Raw genomic sequence first — 25,408 nt, forward strand, 5'->3', positions numbered from 1 at the left:
CAGCAAAGCATTTCAAAGCAGCCCCGGTTTAGTCTCCACTTTGCATCTGTCATGAAAGGGGAACTCATCGTCAATGCCATCTGAGAGTATTTTGGTAGCATTTCACAAAAAAACCTAAGAAGTCAGGAAGTACTTTTTCACAGCACTATACCAAATAACCAGTTTTTACCATTGCTTTTAATCTAAGCTCAATTCTCAGTGGATGGTAAATTTTCATTGCCATTTCATTCATGATGGTGAATCACCCAAAAATGTTTCCAACACCAAATTTCACTTACTTCTGTATATTCTTTCATCCGGATTAAATTATGCTTTAGACCATTGATTCCCAAAGTGTGGAAGAAACTCGGCTTGAAATTAAACACATGTACAGTTACATGTTTATTGAAATTTATTAATATACAAAGGTTAATTAAAATCGGTAAATAAAGGTGGTTAGTTTGTGATTTCACTCATTACTCTGACCAGTTTATTGATGTTGTTTGTCTCCCAGTAACAGGTGGGTCACACATTGGCCTTTACAATTTGCATATGCCTGGGTAGATTTAACAGTTTATAACAGACGGCTTGAGCTGACTTTGAATTTGCGAATGGCTGCCTTAGACCTTGACCCTGTTGCTGTTGGGTAACTGCAGTTGCAGAGGATTTTAGGTCAGAGTCCCAAGAAAGCATGCGAGCTTGCTTAATGGAAAAAGCAAGCAGGATGCATCTGGCATAGTAAATATTATGATAGTGTGGGTAGTGAAACACCACATGTAAGGAAAATATGCTTAGCATATCAGAGAGGATAAGGAACCAAACCACACCTGTGTCCTTAAACCTGCCAGGGCAAGCAAGACTACTGGAAAATGGAAGAAAATCAAAGTGATAAACAAGATGATACGAAATGTCTTCTTTATCAACTGCATCCCAATAAAGGCGCACACAAACACACACGCACACACACATTTTTTATTTAATTTATTAAGGTGGCATTTTCTATATTACACATCGTTCATATACATCAGAAATTAAACAGGGAAAAGAAAATAGTGTTACCATAAACCTCTTTTTAAAACCTCTCTTAAAAAAGAAACTTTGTTATTGACACCATTTACAACTTTGTTTCATGTACAGGGGAGTGACAGCGGTTTATCTGGATATGGAGGCTTCTAGACAAAAAGACACAACAAAAAAAGACCAAAAAAAAGGAGCAGTTAATATTTACATATCTATTCAACGATGTCCCAAGATTTTAATATGCGATCGACCCAGAACAAGATCAAAACGTCATCCTGCATCAGGAAAAACAATCTGAGGCAAAACTGTAAATAGGCCACTAGACCAACTTTCCATCTTGATACATTCATTAGTTTTTAATGCTAGCATTTTCTCAGTAGTTGTTATCCTAGCTGAGGTCACACTTGACTATTTAAAAACAGGTCACGTGACCCCCCCAGCTCAATCTGGTGCAGTCCAGAGTATTCATTTTAGCAAGTGTGGTGGATCATCTCTGCCGGCCTCAAGCTGCTAACAAAGCATGCCTGAAGCCTGAGGGTGGAAATAAGGCTACCTGAAGGCTAATGACAGATGATCTCACCATGCACGTGGAAACTGTGAGCCCAGGGGTACAGACAAAGCAGGATGGACCTCGCACACGCTGGGGGTGTTGGGAAAGAAAGTGCTGTGCTTTATTAGACTAACCCTGCCTGAATCCAATGCCCCCATCAGTGACCGCAACAGTCTTTCAAGTGTGTAACCTGAATCATTCAAAGGAGCGCTCTAAAAATGAGAAACCACACTACCTGCTGCTATAAATTTCATATGATTGATGCCAAACTACACCAACCTCAGCACACACACAACTCTGGATACCACCTTGGTAAAGCATCAGGAGGTTTCTTTGTGCATTCACATTTTTAATACAACAATATGCCCAAGTCGGCTGTTCCATGGATGCATAACCAAAAAGGAGAAGCAAAAAACTCTCACACTCTCTCTCTCTCTCTCACACACACACACACACACACACACACACACACACACACACACACACACTTTCACAATGCAATTCTAGGTAAGGTAAAATTTAAGAATATGAAGCTGTGGAAGACTTATCATTTTGAAGAAAAAAACAAAACAAAACCAAAAACAAAACAAAGCTTAAAATCATGACATTAAAAACTAATTTGGGATTAAAAAAACAAAACAAAACAAAAAAAAAAATCAGTATGCCGTCCGAGATTAAAGTAGTTATTTTAGGAGAAAAAAAAAAGTTTTGGTAAGAAGTGGTCATATTACAGACTGCTGGTCTGTGATAACAACTATTACGTCATCTCAATCTGTATGTTGTTTTCATTTGAACAGGCCTGATTCGTGGGTGAGTGTCTTCAAAGTGCAGAGGTTTATAATGAGAAGGTAATTCTTTGATTACGTGATCCACTGCAGGCATGAACCAGCAGGTGGTGTCGTCTCTGGTCTGAATTTGAAGTCCCTCCTCACCACCGCCACTTTTCCCCCCCTCTTGTAAATTCACCACTTCAATCTCAGACTTTTTTTTTTTTTTTTTTCAGGAATTCATGACTTTTAATTTTTTCCTTGGAGCAGTGCAATGCCTCCCACAGCTTTAAAATTCTCTGTTTTCTTAGAATTACCCAAATCCACAAACTATAGAATTACAAACTGCTTTGCCTGCTAAAAACATTTAGAGGTAAAATGTTCCTCTAAATGGAAAAAGGAAGACCGAATTCAACCTTTTTCAATTCTAAAACGCTTCGTCTCTTTCATTTTGTCTCTCGCTGTAGGGTTTGTAAAGGTCCAACTAAGGCAAAGAGCTCGATCCAATTCAAATGCTACATGTGTATGAAAAGCTACAAACTGCTTATTTTCAAGCTGTTAAGTGAGCATTCAAAACATCCATTATCATTAAAGTTGATTAGGTTTGACTTGATTTTGATGTCTTTTGTTTTCAAACTTTTAACTTTAAATAGCATTAAAACAAATCTTGATTAATTAATTACTAAAAAAAGTTTTCCTCAGAATGTTAATTTATTTGATTTTTAATCAAGACTAGCCTGTGAAATAAAAGGAGGAAGCTGGAAAACATTTTAAAGCTGATATTGAGATGAATAACTTAAAAGATTCCCCCAGGATACTCTAATCCACAAGTCCCCATCACACATCACAGTGTGCAAACTCTGGCCCTATAAAACTAGGGCCTCTAAGTCCTCTTGCACTCCTCCCACCACTAAAGACAATGGAAGTTACAACACTTTTCACAATCATCGAATCGATTCACAGATCAAATACTAAAGAAGCAGGAACGCAAAATAGGCATGTGGCCAATTCTCTCTGAAGCACCAGGATTGTCTGTTAGTAATAGTTTGAAGCACTACTTTTGAAAATGTCACCAAATTAAAGCAACTGTTATATATATATATTTTTTTTTAAAAAGGTCCAGTTATAATTAAGATGCAGACCAAAGTGAGTTTGATTCTAAAACAAGAGAATTAAAAAATGATTTTTGGTGAATCTCACGTCAGTTTTAGAAGAAAAAGTAGACCCTCTCAATCTCATTTAAAAGCTTTACTGCTGGAACTTCTTGTGCTCCATCAGGTCAAGATGTTTTCAGTTTAACCCCTCCCTCTTACCTGACATGATCATATGAGTTGAAAGCACAAAACAAAAAAACTGTAGTCTTGTTAAACAGATGTCACAGAGGGCGAGTTCACCGGGCATAAAGCGGTGCACATTCTGAGAGACGGGAGCAGCGTCTGTGTTTTGGTTTGAAACGATACAAAAATTTCTCCAAGCTGTCGGGCGTGCAGAGGCCTGCTGAGACTGCAGTGTGCAGGGCCCGAAACCCAACAACATGCAGGCAACAGTCTAGCACATGCTCCCATAGAAGTACTACACATGTGAGTGCATGCATGAGCACAAACTCCCAAAAACTCCTGCCTATTCTAAAGAGGCTCCCTGATTTGAACACTGGTGGGTTTTTTTCATTCCTTCAGACTCCTGCACCCAGCTCCTCCTGGTTTCCTTTACTCCTGTCCAAAGCCTTCCGTTTCCTCGATGGCAAACATCAGCTTCTCTTTCAGCTGCTCGTAGCTCTTGTAGGGTGGCAAATCCAGTCTGTTGAAGCTGGAAAATGAACATAAAAAAATGCAATTTAGCTTGAAAAGCTGATTCTGGTGCTACCACAACAAAGCTAGCTTGATTCTGAAGTGAGCCTATGTTTGCAAGTCAGTGTGGAGCTGTGTGCTTGGATGAAAACTAAAGAAGTTTATGGACAGTTGAAACAACTCGGAAGTAGGTTGTAAATCTGCCTTCATAATATCCAAGCCCAATTTGAAAACTGTACTGTCTCCATGGTTACTTCACCACAGGCCATAACACTTCTGCAACTCAAGACAGTTCTGTTCATTCACATGAGGTGGGGTGTGAGGTGTATGCCCATTATCGTCCATCCACACCGAGTAGTTTCTGTAGTCGTCTGTATGAACTCACCATGTGTGACTTCTGGGAAGCCAGTTTTCTTTTCCCACCTTCTCAATGCAGAACTTTTGAGCACCGTTGCTTCCTACGAGGTGAAGCACAACTCACTGTAAGTTTGATGCTTACAGAAAAGGTGAACTTTCAAAACAAACTAATAATTTGACAGTTTCCTACCTAACACACTAAAGGCTACAAATGGCTTAAATCTCAACCATGAGAACAAACATACTACTGAAATAAACCACCAACAAAACTTTGTAGGTTTTCTTTCAGCCTCATGCTGCATGTAGAATTATTTGGCACTTCAAATGGTCATCCCTGCAATATTTACCCATGAGGTCATTGAAGCCTCCGACTGGCAGGCGACAGGTACCAGTGACGAACTGCAGCAGTCTCATCCTCTTCTCATTGTCCATCTCCTTCACAAGCTGCAGGAGAAAAAAGCAAAACAAGAAAAATTAAAGACCATATTATCATATTATTATTCATTATCAGTGAGAATAGCATCATCCTAAATAGATGGCTGCTAGAGTTTAGTGAGTTAAGCTAATATTTAAAAATGTATCACATCACACTTGGGCATAATTGTTCTTGGGCATAATGTTTGTGACCAAGTCATAAATTAGTATTAGTACTTACTTATGTGCTCCAGGCTCACTTTTAAATGGAAATGTAACACTCAGGACTAAAAAGAATCTTGTATACAGTAATACATAAGCAGGATGTTCAGAATCTGCGCTGCAGATCAAAACACTTCAGTTTAATGGGTCACTCCTTCGGCTTCACACTGACCTGCCAGAACCAGACGATCTGTTTACTGCTGCGAGCATAATGTCTGTAGATGGTGTTTCTCTGCCAGTCTACCAGGTCGATCTCCTGCATACCACACAGCATGACCTGGGACGGAATACATTTTCATTAAGACAAGAAGTAGAAACCCACTCCATTCTTGAGTATTTGTCTTTAAGCATACCTCCAACTCTTTTGCATCAAAGTACTGCAGGTACTGCTGAGGCAGGACCTCGTTGAACCCTTCAAAGAAAGCCTGTGTCTGCTCTTCTACTCCTCTGGACAAGCGCCACTCTGCCACCAGCCTGCACAGGCAAACACAAGCCCAACCTTAAAACCTAAAAGAACTCTTATCTTAATAAACAAGTCGTATCAGCCTTACATTGAATTGACATAATAATAATAATAATAATAATAATAATAATAATAATGATAATAATAATAATAATAATAATAATAATACATGACAATGGACTGAATTAACAATAAATGGAAAAATATACTAAAATCCACCTGATGTACTCCTCCTTGTTCTCTTCTGTGACTTGGATGTCACCTCCTCCTGGTTTCAGCTCATGGGTGGAGATCTCCCCCAGGATCTCCTTGTCAACAGAGAAGAACATCTCCAGCCCGCACTCCTCAATGTCGTTATCCCTAAAGAGCAACAAGGTCCCTTGCAGCATTACTGTTACAACAAGCCGTGTATGCATATATATTAATCTACCTTCCATGTACCTTTCCCACTTTGGAGTTTTCATCCATGTCATATTATTCCGCTATCATGACATATTCTACACTTAAAGCTCTGAGAGTCTAACACCACAGGAAATTTGCTGCAGCCAACAATGATTTGAAAACCTGACCAAGGGTTTCCCAAAGACTAACGCATTAAAGCGATTATTAACGCTGCTGACAAGGAGCGTTAATAGATGTTAAGGAAATGTTAATGTTAAGCTTGAATAGCATGATTAGTATTAGAAGGTAAGTAAAATTGACTGAAGAACATGGAATCAATTATTTTGTAAAAATGTAAATTCAGTTTTTAGATATGGAAATGTACCACAAATGTACTACTAGTCTCAGTTATTCCTGTGACTAAAAAGGACTAAAAATCACATGAGATGATTGGCTAACTGCAGGATGTTAATGGAGGTTTTTGATCATTGTGCTGGGGTTCTGTTGACAATTAATGATGGCATAAAAACATTTACGTCATCTGTAGCTAGTTAATATAAAACTTCCAGAACTGAAGAAGCTTCTCGGATGAGAGGTGAAAGGTCTAGTCACTTTTCTTTTCAAGCTTTTTAGATAAGACTTTACTGTTTTTTTCTCCAGTTCTTTTTAGGTTAGATTACTTAATAGGACTAGACTTTGCAATCCCAAATGACTGAGCTCAGTACTCGTCTTGAGGCATCATTTCAGTTGGCTGTCCCCACAAAGTCAGGAAATAAGTAATCGGCTTCATTTGTTTTGTTTGTCAGCAGTCTAGCATCCACAGTTATTAGATATTATGTGATTAGTGATTAGATATAAGATATTTATATACATAAGATATTATGTGATGGTAAAAACCCATGACAGCTAGAGTCGATTTAATTGTTGAAGAAAAACAAACAAAATTATCGGATCAAGGTCAAGGACCAACCAAATGTGAAAAGCAGTAAAAGCTTTATATCTTCAAACTTCCCAATAATGAGGCTTCTGAGGATGTGAGCAACTAGTTTGGCCAAGCATTTGAACTTGACCTTCATTGTTAGTGCCCAAGGTCAAAGTTGACCAGTGCAATATGAAAGGGCACAGAGGAAATATGTGATCCTCCAACGTCACGATGGCCCCATAATGTTTCTCAAAAAAAAAAAAAAAAAAAAAAAAAAAACCCCACACACTGCATGAATACATCTTAAAATCTCGTGTTTTTACAGCTTATAAAAGCAAAAGATTTCAGCTAATTCTGCCCCAATCATGTGGGTGAAAAAGATAGTAAATACACCTTTTTATAATGTATGTGCTTCAAAGTCACAGGTCAAAGGTCAGACATCAGTGCGTTGTTATAACAGCAAGCTGACGTCAGCATGTTGTAATAAAATCATAAAACATCAAAGTTTTATTACAGCCCCTGCAGTTCTTGTTTCATAAATGAGTTAGTGTAACACAGTGCAGTGATGTGTCATTTCTCCACACAAATGAACATGAGCAGCACATTAAGCTATATGTTACTCTTCTCTTCATAAATAAAAACAGATGTACAGGGTGATACACACTAATACAAGCATATAAACAATCTAATGTATTAGTAACTTTGTAATAAGAAATGCCAACAAGTTCATTTAGAACGAGAATAATTAAGAATGCAGCATCTCTGAAACTGCTTTACACACACAGCAGTTTTGTGAACTCACTTGATCCACATGAGGGAGTTGTAGAACTCCGGATCAATGGACTCCAGGTCGTGGAGGGTCAGCGGCTTGTTGAGGATGCGCTTGTAAAATGGCAGTGAGAAACCAGTGTCGATGAACTTGCCATGGAAAAGAGCCTGAGGGGGAAACACATGTTCATCATTATTACACACCTTACTGTTTTATATTTTATGTTCTAAATAATACCACAGTGACTCTTACAATATCTTACTTGCCATTACAGCTTTAAAACCAGCATATGAGAAAGTGACTAACCATGGCAATAAAGCGTCCTATGAACCTGAAATACTTGAGGTGGTCAGGGTTGATGTAGGAGGCTGGGTTGATCTGAAGACAGTAGTTATCTTTACCAGCATATTCAAACAGGCAATACATCGGGTTCAAAACCTCATGGGACAGCAGGAAGAACCACTCCCTGTGAGAGAGGAGAAGACAAGGCAGAAGTGAGTGTGGGATGAGAAATCCAGCAAATACATAAATAAAAATGACAGCAGCAGCCCAATAATAGTTCTATGCTATGAATTCTGAGACCTCTCGTAACTAACCTGGAAACACCGCCATAGTCAAGACCTTCTTCTCCAGGGAAGATGATCCACAGCCTCCTTCGCAGATCTTGAGCATTGAAGCTCATTATCTATAACAGAGACAATAGACTGAATACCACCTGTGAAATCACTATTATTCTAAAACAAAATACCCCAGTATCATAATTAGGAATTTTACAGTCTGCTTAGTTTATGCCCTGCACTTTTTTGTCATTATTATGCATTAATAAATACAATGAACAGTGTGGCTTAAGGTGGTTGCTGTACCTGCTGGAAGGAGTCCTCAAACAGGGTTTTTCTGGTTACGTTGATTTTGACGTGTTGAGGCATCGCCAGTTGCTGGAGAAAAGAAAAATGCCAGCAAGAGTTAATTTTGCAGTGAAGACTCACTGGTTTGCTTTAAAGGAAGGATTACGTCTTTTTATTTAACATGGCATGCACACAAGCATTACACATGAACACTAAATAAAGCATAAACAGTGCACTCCTCTATTTATGATGACTTGGGATTTTTTGTTATCCATCGAACACTGTGGGAGTTCAGACTTGAAAACAAGAAATTGAGTTGAAATGAACCTAAAGTCGTCATTCACCGTGAATAAATTCATGACTGACTAAACTGAATTGATCTCTACTTTGTTGCTACTGACAAAACTAAACGATAGCAAAAAAATAGGGAAAAATCTTCAGTCTTCAATTAAAAACAGAACATCACTGAAAGGATGATACAAGCTGATGCTATTTTTTGTTTCATCATGCAATCTGACTCAATGTTGGTATGCTGATACTGACAGATCCATTAGAAAGATATGAAATAATCCAGTTTCCACATAGTCACAAAATGCCAGGAATCTGCAGATTTTGACTCTAAAGACAACAACTCTCCTTTCCTGTAGTGACACCCACCTGGCACCAGAATCTGAAGTACTGTACTTTGGCTTTGAAGTCTCGAACATAGGTGATCTGGGGTCCATTTTCACTGACAAAAAAGAAGGAAAAACCAGAGTTTCATTTCATTCATTAATACCTTAAATATTAAGGTCCTTGAGGTGTTGTGCGTCAAGGATCAGTTTTAGGCCCTATTCTTTTCTCATTGTATTTGCTCCATTTAGGTGCAATCTTTGAAAAATACAATATCGCCTTTCACTGTTACGCCGATGACATACAGATCTATTTTGAACTTACTGATGACTTTGCCGTGTCTCTGCATTACTTTCGAGAATGCATGCGTGAGGTCAAAGAATGGTTCCTGAGTAATTCCCTCGTCTTAAATGATGAGAAAACTGAGATCGTGGTGTTCGACAGTAATATCCCTCAAGTCCAACTTCGTGCTGCTTTGGGTCCCTTTGCTAGCTCTTCCTGTGATTATGTCAGTAACTTGGGTGTATTGCTGGATAGCTCGCTTAAACTTGATAAGCAAGTGTCTGCTGTAGTGAGATCTAGCTTCCACCAACTGCGCCTTATCTCGAAGGCCCACCTCTTGACTGGTACCAGGAAATTCTCCTCTATTGCTCCTGTTCTAGCTGGCTTGCACTGGCTGCCCATTCAGTACCGTATTCAGTTGAAAATATTGCTGCTTACGTTCAACTATTTATAAATTAGCGCCGAGTTATCTTAGTGAACTTCTCAGGCCACATATTCCTGCTAGAACACTTAGATCTGCTACTCAACTACTTCTGGTGCAACCTAGATCTCGGCTGAAGTCTCGGGGTGACCGTGCATTCGCTCTGGCTGCCCCGGTACTATGGAATAACCTCCCTCTCACTATCCGCGCCTCTGATTCTATTGCATTGTTTAAATCACGACTAAAGACCCGCTTATTCAATCTTGCCTTTCCTTCTAGTTAATATTTGACTTGTGATTTTACATTATGTACTTTTATGCTTATTTTAATTCTTTGTTTGATATGTACTGCTGCTTTTATGTATCAGGGACAATGATCTGCTTGCATACCCAGTACTTGCTTTGGTCCTATTTCTTTTTACCTCTTTTATTCTATATGTTTACTTGTTAAGCACCTTGGTATACCCTTGGTTTTTAAGTGTGCTTCATAAAGTTTATTGTTGTTATTATTATTACTACTTTAAGATATTTCGATCTCACACTCGCTTCCACGCCCATGATCGCCCACATAAATTTCCTTGCAAAATAGATTTACTTAAAGAAGCAATCCATGTACAAAAACGTACACTAGAAGGTTTTAAACATGTGAATTTTGCCACTGCTTCTCTTAATTTACATAACCACATTCTCATCACCTTCCACCCAAACTGGTTCTTCCACCTGAGTGAAAAAACCAAACCCAAGTCTCAAGTCAGTAACCATCAGGACTGAGAATGCTGTAGGAGACTAGGTGACCCATTAGTCATATCAGGCTAATGCATCACAACTTCTAAAATTAGAGAGGGATTCTTAGGACAGTGACACATATGACTAAAAATCAGCTGAAACATAACTACCTGGTATATCAAAGCTATCTTGTGAGATGGTAGATCAACTGTGAAATTAAAACTATTTATGTTGATTCACCCCCCCCTTTCCAAAACAAAAAAAAGCAAAACAAAAAACAACAACAACAACAACAACAACAACAACAACAACAACAAAAAAAAAGAACAAAAACAGAAAAAAGCCTTCAAGTACCTGCCTTTGTTACAGTAGCAGCTTTATCAGCACACCTGAATGACTTTCTGCATAACATTAAACCAGTCTTTTGTATTCTCTGGCTGGAAACCCAAACCCACTTGCTTACTCATCTGTGGTATGCAGAAGCGTTGAAAACACTTTGTGCAGCCAGAATGTCACTCACAGTGAACCCAGATCACATGTAACTAACAAATAATAATTAAAAGGGGACTACTAAAGGGGATTTTTTTTTTTTCGAAAGACAAACCATTAAGTTCTTTTAGAAACTAATTCATATAACAGCACAGTTTTTTTTGTTTCTTTAGTAATGTACCTTCTTCAGTCAAACCAGATTCTAAAGATAAAACCTGGTAGTTGTTTCCGAAATACTCAGAATATCTTTTAAAAGAATCATGATTATGTTTAGAAAAAACACAAAGATGCTTTGAGATATAGACATGTGTGTTGCTTCTGTTACAAAGTACCATTATTGCATTAATTAGCAATAAAACAATTTTTGAAAAGAATGTATGTCTTTTTAGTTAGCCAATGTGACTGTGTCTTCTATATCTTTCCGAGGCCTTAAAATTTTAGGAGAGTGGAAAAGAATGCATTGAATAACGTACAGTGAGGATTTCCCAGTTCGAGGGTCGATGTAGGTGGTAGTTCTCCTGGTGTGATCGACAAAATAGGGAATACCATCTACAGTGAAGCGCATCTCCCAGCCTTCAGGAAGGGGCTTCTCATTCAGCAAACTGAAAAACGACATTAAACCATTTCCTGTTAAATGTTCTCAGTAAGGGTTATCCAAAAAAAAAAAAAAAGGATTATAAATATACAAGTACAGTGTTTTTACATGTTTATCTGATAACAAAAACAGTGGAATATGCAAACACACACACTAACCCCTGTGTTCTTGGATCCTCCCACTGTGTTGACCGTGTAGGGTGATGCACAAAATAAACTCTGCCATTGGAGTCCGTTCTCTTCTCTGCGAACACACAAAGTGAGACAGTTATCTTGCCCCACCCTAACTCCATCTTTACTTTACATTATAATGATTCACGCAAAAGCCACAATTAAGCATGGCTACCTTTCAATTCATTAACAAGAAAAAAGTCCCCAATGTAGACATCCAATATAATCCAACAGCAACAAAGCTTTGCACAACAAGCAAATGGCTTCCTGTGTGGATGTCTTACAGCAACAATTGTAGTTAACAGTGACAGAAACTTTTGTATTTAAATTAAAAAGCCATTATGATCTTACCCCATCCCTGTGGTAGAGGCCCAAGAGGATCATACTCCTTATTTTGAGTGGCTGTGGCCTGGTCTTGGGCCTAGACAGCAGAAGATGATCGTTAATATGAAGCAAAAACAATACTAGAAGCATGTACACAGGTATGTATAACATAACAGACACGCCAAGCTTTGTGTTTACCAAGCTTGGCATGTTTTCAAGATAGCGGCATGTGAGGACATATGCAGCGGCACAGCGCTCCCAACTACTGTGCATCACTCCCCTCTCATTAAAAAAGGTGAACAGGTGGAATCTGCGTCCAAGTTCAGGTTTCTGGGCACCAACATCTCTGCTGACCTCACCTGGACCCACCTGGTCTCTGGCCGGTACCTCAGGTCAAACAGGTCCCACACCTCCAGACTCAAAAACAGCCTCTTCTTCTTTCTTGGACTGTTAACAAACACTATCTGGGGGGGACTGTGTACTGTGTTTTATTCCGACAAAGGTGGCGTGGAGCACCCACAACTTTGTTGTACATGTACAGTGACAATAAAGGGCTATTCTATATTAGAGCAAGAGGACTGTAACTACATGACCAAAGTAACATTTCAAAACCAGTGAGCCACTTTCTTCATTAAGAGTCACGTCACAGAAATACAACAACATAAAGAAAACTATAAGCTATATGCAGCACAGTACTTATGTATATATTCTGTATAAAATGCTTCAGGAAAAGAAAGATATCTAGCTTTTTTCTCAACTTACAGTCTTCAATATACCTTTAAAATCAGATTTCCTAATCATTTAGTATTTGTTTCACCAGGCTCTGTAAATTCACGCAGATGACACACACCTATAGTCACCATATTCCAGCTTATTAGCATCCAAAAGTCAAAGACAAAAAGTCAAAACACAGCATCACATGACAAAGAGAATGTCTCACCCCGAATATAAATCTCTGGTTGAACTGCTGCATGGCGCCCTGCAGCTGGCTTCGCTGGTGCTGCCATTGTTCATAATTGCGCACTGTCTCCACAGTGGGGCGTTGCCATGTGGTGGTTCGTGTGATGTGATCAACAAAGTAGACCCGCCCCATTTGGTCAACACGACGCTCCCAGCTGAAGGCGTAGGAGGCAGTCGGGGGAGAAAAAAAAAAAAAAAAAAAAAAAAAAAAAGAGGAAGAGGAAGATAAGTGCTTTAATGACAGAAAAACCATGCACTTTTTCTAGTCTAAAGTACATGACAAAATATAGCACTGGACAAAACGAACAACAAGCATATTACCAGTATCTAGTGTTATCACAGTCCAATAACACTAGAGATAGATTTTTCTTAGAAACCTAAGTGAAAGAGGGTTTTTTTTTTTTGTTTACCCCGGGGGCAGTGGTTCAGGCCGTTCCCACGTTGTTTTCTTCTCCACGTGATCAACATAATAAAGCCTGCCATTCTGATCCACTCTCTGCTCCCATCTAGAAAAAACAACAATGATAAAGTTCAGGCCACTTGGTAATGGTGCAAGACTCTACTCTAGTAGATTATGCATTGATTTATAATTTCTAGCATTTTCTACATGAGTCATCCAAGTAGAAAAACAGCTAATAGCCAGTGAAGGTCACAATGCACAGGAGCACTGAGAGCTCAGAAAGGGATGTTTAAATAATTACAGGCTGGATAAGGCCAGACAAACCCCAAAAAAAAAAAAAAAAAACACACACCACAATCATGGAGCTGGCTCATCACAACCACGTTGAAAACATAAAATGTGAGATAAAGTCATTCACTGTTTAGACATATCTGCTATCAACAGACAAACGAGTAGCATGTCACCTTTTCTTTTCAGTAAGAAAATTCTGCTATGCTAAAAGCTGTGCTCACATTTATTACTCATTTCTGCATATTATTTGTTTGTTTTTTATCTTTACAATACTCAGCATGCTCGACCATCTAATGCGTCATTAGATTGATGAATGGAATATAAACGATCATTTGACCTTGCCTTGTTCAGGTATTATTGTTGTGTTGGAGAAAACATTAATTTACAGCTAAGCAACAGCCCCTTTTCCTTATTTTTTTCCCTCAGTAGTTAAACATTTTTTTCTCTGGATGAAGCTTCAACTCTCTTTTTTGTTCCTTTTCTTGGTCTATTTATACTACAGCGCAGTCAGCCGCATTAGCAATTAGTAGTTCTGGCTTGGGCACTATTATTGCTTAGCATGGCTTTGGAGATTAGATAATCGTTTCCATTCTTTCATGTTCATGACTTATTACTGTACAGAAAACCTCTCTCATTTCTTCTGGAAGAATTAGAAAATGAGCACTAACCCAGGAGGCAATGGTCCCGTGTTGACTGCGGGGACTCTGGGAGTGACAGCAGGGGTGATGGTGCTGGTCGGCTGTCTGGTTGCTGCAGCTCCAGACCCGGAAACCACTGTGGAGTTCCTGTCAGAGCCCCATGATGGACTTGAGTCTGGGGCTAATGAGGGACCCGAGGCCGGCACTCGCACCGGGGTATCAGAACCTGACTGGCCGTCGCTGCAGTCTGCTGCAGCAGAGCCATTGCTGGAAGATGCTGAGGAAAGACAATGGTGGATCCTCATTTTAAACATGGCCAGAGCATATGAACAAATTTCAGGCTTCAGACTGCGCTAAACAAATTGTAAGACAGTTTTTTCTTATCTTAGATGTCACTACTGTGTGATGTCACTATTTCCTTAAAATATTCACCTTAGGGACATGGATCTAACTGTGAGCACTTTGGTTCAAATCTTTTTTTGTTGGCGAGGGCCAGCCAATTAGAAGAAAGTTAGCTTAAAATGTCTCGTTTCAAACAGCAAATGAACTGCATAGTTGAAACAAGGTGCACTGTAGGTGTTAAAAGAAAATTGTACATAATGTGATCAGCTACATGAAATGTGCTCTTTTATGGATCACTAAGCAAACCACATGTTTATGTGACTTTTCACCTAATAACTTTTGTGATGGTAAACTTATTTACCAACTAACAGCTTCCTCGGTTCTGGAACATACAGACTTAGAAAAGGGGAACCTCAGTTCTGAGTTCTTAGAATAACTCTGTTATCGTGCGCACGCACGCACGCACGCACAGAAAAGTATAAGTAAAGCACGCAGACAGCAATGAGATGCAGGTCGTGCGTCCATGACTGCCCTCGCGACTGAAAGACAACTGCAGTGTTTGTGTTTTCTAACTCAGTTGTCTTAGCTGAAGAACTGCGGGGTGATTTTTAGAAATCCCCTGTCAGTAGGTTAAAGATTATTTTGAGCTGTCAATCATGAATCGTGTGAATCAGCCCCAGTTTGGAGTCCAAGAACAAAACTGGAGTTAAAATGATTATAACAGATCTCCATTAAGGTGCATGTATCAGAGGATTTAGCTAGAGATGAACAAATTGTGCATCTCTGTGTTGCTGTGCATGAAGAAAGCTCATATTTACGGAAACCGGTTGTACAATCATATCCAGAGCAAGTTGAGTTTTGGCTCAATTCCAGATCTACCTCTGGGGTAAATATTTGACACTGGAATGATGATAGAGAGTGGGTATAGAAAAAGAGTGTCGGTTCATTGCTTTCCTTCAGTTGATAGTTTCAGTGTCTCAACAGATAAGAGTAGTTTTCACTCATTAAATCTCTTACCTGGTGAAGAGGTGGGTCTGCGTGGGGTGGGAGGCGGAGGTCTAGATGGCCTAGGTGGTCGAACAGGCCTCAGCCCTGCTGAAGATACTGATGGAGACCCTGTGCTGTTCGCTGATCTCCGGCCACTTGGAGAGGACTTGTGCTCTATGCTGTCCACAGCCGGAGAGTTGTCTCGACTGTGCCTGTGGAGGAGGGTGAGTGGATACAGATAAAGCAGGAAAAAAAATAAATAAAAGAAGAAACCAGAAATGTGGCACTGGTAGAACTAAAGACAGGAAGATGTACTATACCTTATGGAATGATCCCCATTTGGCTGCGACTCCCCATTTGATGTACCTGAAATAAAAGCACGCAACAGAAATGTAGTCAAAATGAGAGATTCTGTTAGCATGTAACATAACCAGTCAAATAATCAAGAACTCTGCTATTAGTACTCCTGATATGATGAAAAGTTGAACTTAGAAAAAAAATGTCAAAATATGTTCAGTCCCCTTTTTCAGTTAAAAAAAAAACAACAACAACAACAACAAAAAACAAAAGGTGCAGTAAAATAAAACTAAAAACTTTTTGAAATGACACATTGAAAAACTTAGCATGCTTCTAATGTAAGTTCCTCTTGGCGCTCTTCTGTGACTCACTGTGATGGTCGACTTCTGCTTTTGCGAACATATCAGGATCAACAGTCATGCCGTCAAGGCAGACAGACAGGTCCCCCACCACGTCTGTCTCGTCTCTGTCTGCACACAGTTGTAAGGTCTGCACCACCTCAGAAACTACATACAAGACACACACCATGGTCAGTGCTACAATGGCATCTGAAATATAAACCTTGCCATTAATGATGCCATCAAACTTTACCTCAGTCAGTAATATAATGTCCCTTAAAAAAATTCTAACCAACAATACACAGTAGTATTTTATACGACACTCAAAAAAACCAAAATGAGATCCTGAGATCACATACTGGATACTAACAAAAATAAATAAATATAAAAGTACTGCTATAGCCATTTATTGATAGCACAGTGACAGAAGCAGTTTACCCTGCTCACCGCCAGGAGATTTAACTATATATTATAATAAATTCTCAAATTAAATGAGAAAGATTACTTAAAAGACTGTTTTCCTGTTTCTGTTATGGCTAAATATTGTTCCTAGTACAATAATGAAAAGGTTCATTTTTGAGAGGGAAAACAGCACAAAAACACAAAAAAACAACAACAATCGATTTGAAACATGAAATCTTGAAAATTTAAATTACAAAGTTATGGTGATTAGCATGCGTTTCAGCTCTTGACATTCAATTTGCTCCCAGAGCTCCCTGTCATTAGCTCTGCTCTGCTGGATAGGGTCCATGCATATTAAAAAACACAAATAAAAATGACCGCACAGTGAACTGAAATGGGGTCTGTATGAGGGGGAAAACAAAAAGATAAACAGACCAAAAACCTTCCAGCACACAAGCAGATGACAAAGATTATAAATGGAACACTCTACTGATCGTTTTACTGGGTGTAAGTCAGATAAACCACATCTGTAAGCTCTCTGAAATTCTTTTTGTATTACACGGTTGCCTGATTTTTTTTGTTTTTTTTTTTGGTTGTTGTTTTTAAACACAAGCCTCGACAACCTCAAACAGTTTCATCAACATAGTTATGACGTGTGCTGCAGTGAAACCATTTAAACCTGCACCAAATCACACAGACAGCAGTAAAGTCTCTGCCAAAAACGTTGGTGGGCAGGAAGTGATGTGGTTTACACTTGCAGCAGTTTACTTTTGCAGTAGAATAATACTAGTTAATCATTGCTGTCTAATTGTCCACACACATAATTTCTTATATGTAGCAATCTCCTTTGTTCTGTGTGCAACTGTTGTGTTACTTGGGTTAGCCAAAGCTCATTTCTCCTGTTTTATCCATGATCTTATTTGCTGGATCACTCGATCTATTGGTTTTCGGTTGCTTATTAATATGTGCTGGAGCCTATCACAGTTGTCTGACTTGTGTATCAAACTTCTTTGTCAGGGAACAGGAAGTTGTGAAACAGGGACTTTTTCTCCAATTTACACTTTCTGTGGTCGTTTTGAGTAAATTTTGCTTCATCACTGACAAACGTCTGTATGTGATAAACATCCTTTAAAAGGTTGAGGGTTTCCTTTTCTTTGTCATCAGATGCTCACAGAACTTATTCTCTATATTTAATCCCTTTGCAAAGATTTTACTAAATCATATATCTTTATAATCATATATATTTTAGCTCTGATGCATACAAGGTTCAGAGTGACAAGACACTGTTTTTACCAAGCTAACATGTCACTGCTTTTGTAAGCAGACATGTTCAGCCTCCAGCTCTTCTAGGGGTAAGTTGAGTTATTCCTCAGACAGCCATGAAGCATAATCTCCCAGCTGTTTCCTTTCAGTTGGACATATTCCACACAGCTCACGTAGGAGGCATCTTAGTCAGATGCTTCAACCACCTCAGCTGGCTCCTTGTAGTGTGGAAGTACAGGAGCTCTACTCTGAGCCCCACCCAAATGACTAGACTCCTTACTCTATCTTTAAGACAGAGCCCAGGCACGCTGTGGAGGGAGCTTAAATTCCACCGCTTGTATGCATGTTGTGTCTTATATACTCACTTTTCATGTCATTAGATTTGAGTGTTTCACTAACATCCAGTGTGGCCATGCCTAGCAACAGATCTGACTTCAGGGTCTGGTGGCTCCACACACGAAACACTAGTTTGCTGAATGGAGTTACGATCCTGTGAAAAGAAATATATTTAGAAACAATTACCTTTGAAAGTTTAAAAAACAAACTAAAAAAACCCCCCCAAAAAACAAAACAAAGATGCTTTTTTCTATTGACATGCTAACACAGGAAAGCCCTTCATGGTCGTCGTGTACACCATTTCACCAAAAACCAGGTTGACAGATAAATATGTGCTGATAGTGTTTTTATAAGCTTTCCAGTGTCTAAAAAATTTAATTTGTAAGACGTTCTTATTCCACATCTCAATCACAAGTCCTTAGCTAGCCAATGTCAAGTGAATACCATTTTGTGTAAGTCTTAAAACCTTTTACAGCTCCAATCTCACATTTGTTTTAAGTACAATTCCCAATGATAAGTTCTACAAGCATCAATAATTACAAATGTAGGAAATAACAACCAATTACTGTCAGGAATTCCCAGCACTGCAATCTGTTTGACAATTGTTTTTACCAAGCAAAAAAGTGAAAGCCACTGTGTCTGTGTGAGCAGCAAAAATCTTTGTGTTGTTGTGAAAGCGAACCACAGACAATAAAGTTCAAAAGCTATTCAGGGACAGTGAGTGTCCATGACCATCACTACAACAGTTATTTAACAGTCACCAGGAAAAGAGACAGTGGATATGTGGACTGGGTCCGGTTACACCCCATAGTAAACACTTGTTATATAATAACGCTTCCCCCGTTGGTCTAAAAGAAACTGTATGAGAGTTCTATATTAAGAAGGCCACTTTGCATAGGAGGAGACATTGGATAGGCTAAAATTAAGGGGGTGCTAAATGTGTGAATATTTTTGACTGCAGGAAGCCAAGTGGTGTGAGTGCACTAAATGTGAAGTGCATGCTAAGAAACAGGATTCCTGTAAATGCAAAGAACACTCTCTCCACTGTGCGGGACTGTAATTGCTAATAGAAGCCAAACACAAAGGTCTTTAAACTGGAAATTCACTATGAAAACCAAGACCAAGAGCGTATGCAGGAAAAACAATTGCACAGTTTCACTGAAATTCTATTTTTACATTCTCATGAGAGAAACCACTGGACAGCTTGCTGGGGAAATGATGATTTGTCTTACCAAATAGTGCAGTCAGCAGTAATTGTGCATGGTACACTTCTTCCTTAGAACCAAAACCCAAATTACCACACTGTTTTTATTAATCACTTAATGCAGTCTCTAGGGATCACAGCCATTAAATGAGCTGTAAAAATGTTTGAACAATGGAATGATGCACAGGCATCAATTACTATATGCTCTCTTTTTGATATATACATTTTATAAGCTACAAATATAAACTACTATCACTTTATTAATGCTAAAACTTTTGTTTTCCTTCAACATAATTAAATGTTTCTCACTACATAGAGATGACTGGAGAATCTTTAAAGGGTGCCCTTTACGCTTTTGCTCATTTTCATACGGATATTTATACAAACATGGGCAAAGTTTCAAATAATGAGGTCAGCATTTGTACAAGTAGTTCTGGTGAGTTAAAAGTTCAGGTTTTAGATGTTCTATGTGGTCAAAGACAGGGGATATCCTTAATATGGTCCTCTCACAGCTGTATTAATCTACTGTTCAAACCTCCTGTCTGCAAGAAGAGGACTGAAAAGGGTCTGTCCCAACAGAAGTACAGATCTATTTAAACTGTGACTGATGCAAATACTCTACCCTGCTCTCTATTTGATTTGTTTCTCCCTCTGAAAACGCCACATCCAGATGAACAGAATCAACTTTTTGGGATTTGGTAAAAACACAGTTGTTTTGGTTTCCAGAAAATATAAGTAGTAACATTTATGACAAAAAAACAGTCTATGGTATCTATCATCTGAAGAGGGGGGTTTTAGATGTTTTATGGGCACATTTAAACATTAGAATTCATTCTGTGCCCTTTGTTATAAATTCAAACATTTGCAATTTAAATACAGGTTTTATTTAGACAGATCTGTCTCGAGTTAAATACCTTTACTGTATAATAAAATAGAAGTATGGCATAGGAGTATCTTGGACATGAACTAATATCATACGAGTCTAGTAATGGCAAGACTGACTCACACAGTGAGCGGCTGCTTCCATTTGGGGCTGTGAGTGTTGGTACATTTCTCTGTTTTCTTGGACTGGCCGTCGACTGTCACTTCCACATAGGGACTGGGACCAAACCAGTTTTTCTTGTTTTCTTTCAGTTTTGCTGATAGCACTAAACAGGGAGAATACACAGAGTAATGAGCAGTCAGATGTTGGAGTCCAAAACAAAACAAATAAATTGTTTACAACTTTAATTTAAGAACAAAATACTAGTATGAAAGCAGTGGGGGAACAATTATTTAATATCCTGCTGAATTTACAAGTTTACACACAAAGAAATGGACAGTTATTTTAATGAAGAGAAACAAAGCCCCAACCTCTAAACCTCCAAACCCTTTAGGTTTCTAGCCTGCCGCTTGGCAGCTTGAGGTTTCTGTTCCCTTCACAGATTTTTCTACAGGATTCAGGTCTGGAGACTGGTTAGAACACCCTGTGACTCTAATGTGCTTCTTCTTTAGCTACTCCTCTGCTGTCTTGACAGTATGTTTTGGGTCATTATCATGATGGAAAATCCACGACCCATCTTCAGTGTCTGGCTGAGGCTAAAGAATTTGATTGTGTTTTACATTTCTTCACTTTCTAAAAAGAAAATTGCACCAACAGCCGTCATCTCCTCACCAAGCATTTTGCCATCAGGCTTGTAGCCCATTCAAGCCTTGTGCATGTCTACGACCCACCTGACGTCTTGGGCAGCTCTTTGGTCTTACCCGTTGTGACTGATATGTTGGAATGGAAGAAATTGATTCTGTGGAGAGGTGTGCTTCATACACAGTATGAATTGAGATCAGGATATATAGGAATATATCTAAATGACTGATTGATTGTAATTAGTGGGAGCCAGAACTGTGGTGTGGTTGTAGGGGATCAAATTCTTATTTCAGTCTATGACATGCAAATCAGTTTTTTCAGGGTTTTTTGGTTGGTATCCTCTCTCTCTCTATTAGTACCATAACAATTAGAGAGTGTTCATTTCTTTGTGAGTGAGCAAACATACAAATTTAGTTTTTTAATTGGTAGAAAAAACTAAATAAAAATGCAGTTATAGCAAGAAGCACAGACTTTTACTAATGAGAACATCTGCAAAACTGAAGCAGCTATCTGAATGCTCAGAAATAAAATAAGTCAACCTGACTTTTATTTTAACCTCTGTCTTCTTTGATAAAGACTGAAGACTCACCAATGATTTGTAGCTGTGCCCTAATAGGGTATCCATTGGAAGTGCCCGACTTGGTGGCTCCACTGGCCATGACATAGGGCTGGTATAAAGGCCTGTAGACAACACATCATTAGGTTGGTGACAATCATGCAGAACTCATACAGAATGGTCTAAATGATCTCATCTCTAAGTTGCAGATGTGCACCATACAGGTGAGATCATTGTGAGCTGAATTGATTTCTGAATATTAATAGGTTAAAAAATATAAAACACTACATTAAAAATAATGTAGTGTTTTATATTTGAAAATATGAAAATATATTTCACAAATTATCTCTGTAAATCTACACTGTACAGTAAAATGAAAAAAATTATCAGAGCTTTAAGCAACTTTTCATTAACTACAGGAGTTACACGGCAACTGTCTTTCTTACTGAAATACTCTTACAACGTACAACATCTGAGATTAAAATAGCTGACAATGTCTCTCATTCACACACAGTCACAGACAATAGCGGCAAAGCTGGGAAACAAACCATTAACTATTTGATTAATGGAAAACTCGCTCCAACACCTGTCTGTAAAGTGCTCTGAGATTACATTTGTTGCAACTAAAACCAAATTAATATCAATTTAATCAGCTGCAGTTCATCAGTCAAAGCCATAACAGTCAGTCACTGTAAGAACCTTGCAAGATGGATAAAGCACATCAAGCTCATTACATCTCCTATTGCTGACACAAAAGTATCATAACTGTGGGCTCCAAATGACCTCTAATGCATATTTCTTCCTATATTCCTGTCATTTTACAGTGCAAATGCTTTCACTGGTTTTGGCTTGAAGCAAGCAGCCTTTACCCAATTATCTTCACAGTTTAAGATAAACAAGAAATACACCAAATCATTACTCTTATTTTGTGCAAACCAGTTCAACGGGCACCCAACTTAGCGTATCAGCAACATGCATACATATTTTTTCCTTTGTACAAAGACTTCTACCTAAATAATGTCATCATCTGGAGAGTCATTTTGAATAATGTAAAGTCTACATTTAAAAAAAAAAAGTATTTCCTTTCAGGATTCCATTGTTAACAACACTAAACAGTATAATCACCTGTTAAACATCCGCAATAAGAGAACAGACTGACGGTAAACTCAAAATGAAAAGAATATCAGTTCAAGCAACAGTAAAAATCTCCTAAATGCTGCGTCATCATGGAAGGTAATAAAAGACCACAAAAGGAGGCAAAGGCCAGGTCTGCAGTCTGTGAAAACCTGTAAGGTGGCTGTAAAAATAAATCTTATGGGTCTAACAAAAAAACTTGTGATCTTTGTCATCGGTCTTCACTTTAAGATCACTATTTTACATATAATCCATGAGAGCAATTATATAAAGCTCACACCAAAAATACACTGACAAAAGCAATAATTGGTTCTGGGGATAAGGTTGCCAGGGCCAGTTATACCATTTGCTTATAAACACGTCAACAGTATATGAACTCTGAAAGCTCTGAAGCAGGTCCTGTGATCTTTTCTTGATTCTGGCTACCTCAGTGTGGCACTGAATAATGCATCGTCCTCAGCTCTAGCTCATCCAACAGTCTAAGCACACAGCTGAGCAGGAGAAAGTGAGGAGCTCCCGGGTAAACTTTCACATTGGCTGCTGGTCTCAGTCAATAATTCATTATAATTGCTGACTTTGCATCTTTGCAAGTAGGCTGAATGTGTATCGTGTATTTCCTGGATACTAAACTCAACAATCATTTGCGCTGACTTGGATTTTTGTGTTTCCAACTAAGCAACATTTCCCACTATTTCACAAAGTGCATGTGGGGCTTCTTGACACTAATCTGAACTCAGACTGATTCAACTATTGCCTGTCAGTGCTGTGGTGTTGCAGCTGAACCACCTATTTTGAACAGTATGACCAAAACCGCACAAGAGGAGCTTTTCATTACTATTTGCTGAACTTCTACTGTCAAGGTTACTAACACCTTGTTAAGTCACATGGATACGTTGTTTACATCATGACTAAGAGGGCAAAACAATGCAGCATATCATAAAAACATACCGTCGCAATGACGAACTCGAAATCTTTGTAATATAAGAAGGACAGATGGGTTTTCCTAATATTACAATTCAAGTAAACAATACTCAAAAACCGTTTCATATAAGTCATTATACGTATAAATCAGAGACTGTTGAGAACAATTGCGACTGAGGGCACAAAATAACGTAATCGTCATTCTTGCATTATGTTTACAGAGCAATTATGTCAAAAGAGAAAACTATGCGGTCAGGACAGCTTGCTAATGGAGGACACTTGGGACCAGTGACGTCTGACAGGTGCAGTCAGTTTGCCGAAGAGTCAACAAGCTTCCGTATACCTGTAATAATACTTCTTTTTACTGCTTCACTAACACGAACCCATTTATAATAACATAAATTCCGACTTATGTGACTTCAACATTTCTCAGCGTACTGAGAAATGACTCCATGACGTCAAAGCGTAAACATTTTATCGAACTACTAAAATAGGAGATTGAGTGTGTCGCACCTTCATTCGCAAATGACAGCACATAGCTGAGAAGAAACGACTCAATGTACCTACACATTCCGTGTCTTGGATGCTAAACCAAGAAACGTTCGTAAGATTTAATCCAACTAGGAATTGATAACAAGCTAACGCTAATTCAGTTAGCCGGAGAAAGAAGAACAGTATGTCCTGGTTGCCAAAGTCAAATGCCATGAAGCTGACCACTTTTAGTTATGTTCGCCGCTGCGGCTTTTTAACTAGAGTTGCTGAGTACGTGTTGAATGTCAGCTGGCCACCAGAATTGACAGCCTGCTGCCATCCCAGCCCAGGCTAATTGCTAGCCTGCTAGCTTGTGTCATCATCATGGCTGGCTGGAAATCCCAAAGTCCAACGGCTGTGGAAAAAGCTAATATCACCGATGAGAACTCTAGTAATTGGCTCCCATTACTTACCGGAGTCCGAGCGAGGAGCTGTTAAACTAATGCGCGGTACCTGAAGTATCCTCCCAGCCTTCGCTCACCAGGATGTTTGGGTTTCTGGTGGGGGTTTCACTTCAAGGAAGAAGAAACTTCCACCATCTTCGTAAGCTCATGTCACGTGATCGAAACAAGGTGGAGTGCGCACGCTACTCCCCCTTTGTGCCGTGATTGGACAAGAGTTGGAGAGCTACGAACCAATAGACGGTCAGCAAACATAATGCTGCATTTAAGGTACTTGCAGTCTACTCATAAACCTTACATTAAGGCAAGTTTTTAATCCCAAGTGCAGCATTTTTTTAATAATATATATATTCTTGCGTTGCTTAAGAGTAATAATACAAAATATGAATACATAATATGGAGGATATTCATCATCTTCTCTGGCAAACTTGATACATAAATGTGTTTACCAGTGAAAATAAGTTTAGGTAAATACAGTAAGAATCAAATATCCACAAATCTCTTGTGTGCACAAAGAAATTCCTGTTCAATCTTAATCTTCCCTATGTAGTTCTTGACAGTGTAAAATTTAACATGCCATTAAAGTATCAAAAGACTACCTGATAACCAACATATTTTGTATTTGCCTTTAAATGTGGTCATATTTCTAATTTGGTTAGAAATATTTCTCACGGAGGCTGTTTCCTATT

At 38.7% G+C, this 25,408-nt stretch overlaps 1 protein-coding gene across 1 annotated transcript; it reads right to left on the bottom strand.

Annotated features, from left to right (window-relative positions):
- Window positions 1-937: 937 nt before the first annotated feature.
- itchb (itchy E3 ubiquitin protein ligase b) lies at window positions 938-24,901 on the bottom strand. The gene is made up of 24 exons (XM_031728274.2): window positions 24,732-24,901; window positions 21,766-21,857; window positions 20,559-20,700; window positions 18,378-18,502; window positions 16,381-16,515; window positions 16,033-16,078; window positions 15,743-15,924; window positions 14,414-14,660; window positions 13,465-13,560; window positions 13,035-13,209; window positions 12,122-12,191; window positions 11,759-11,843; window positions 11,479-11,607; window positions 9,134-9,206; window positions 8,495-8,566; window positions 8,228-8,316; window positions 7,938-8,097; window positions 7,665-7,798; window positions 5,779-5,919; window positions 5,450-5,570; window positions 5,269-5,373; window positions 4,808-4,904; window positions 4,489-4,561; window positions 938-4,122 (listed from the first exon to the last, which is right to left on the bottom strand). Exons 2-24 carry the CDS (start codon window positions 21,833-21,835, stop codon window positions 4,023-4,025), a joined length of 2,667 nt encoding a protein of 888 aa, XP_031584134.1. The 5' UTR covers window positions 21,836-21,857; window positions 24,732-24,901; the 3' UTR covers window positions 938-4,022.
- Window positions 24,902-25,408: the final 507 nt, after the last annotated feature.

This window comes from Oreochromis aureus, linkage group 20 (genome assembly GCF_013358895.1).
Source record: "Oreochromis aureus strain Israel breed Guangdong linkage group 20, ZZ_aureus, whole genome shotgun sequence".
Lineage (NCBI taxonomy): Eukaryota > Metazoa > Chordata > Actinopteri > Cichliformes > Cichlidae > Oreochromis > Oreochromis aureus.

Excerpts from the sequence above, each read along its gene's own strand:
- itchb (XM_031728274.2), bottom strand. The coding sequence starts at position 21,835 with ATGGCCAGTGGAGCCACCAAGTCGGGCACTTCCAATGGATACCCTATT. Across the intron at positions 13,210-13,464 it reads CCTGAACCACTGCCCCCGGG|CTGGGAGCGTCGTGTTGACC; the intron begins GTAAACAAAAAA and ends CTACGCCTTCAG. Across the intron at positions 5,374-5,449 it reads TTGATGCAAAAGAGTTGGAG|GTCATGCTGTGTGGTATGCA; the intron begins GTATGCTTAAAG and ends ATTCCGTCCCAG.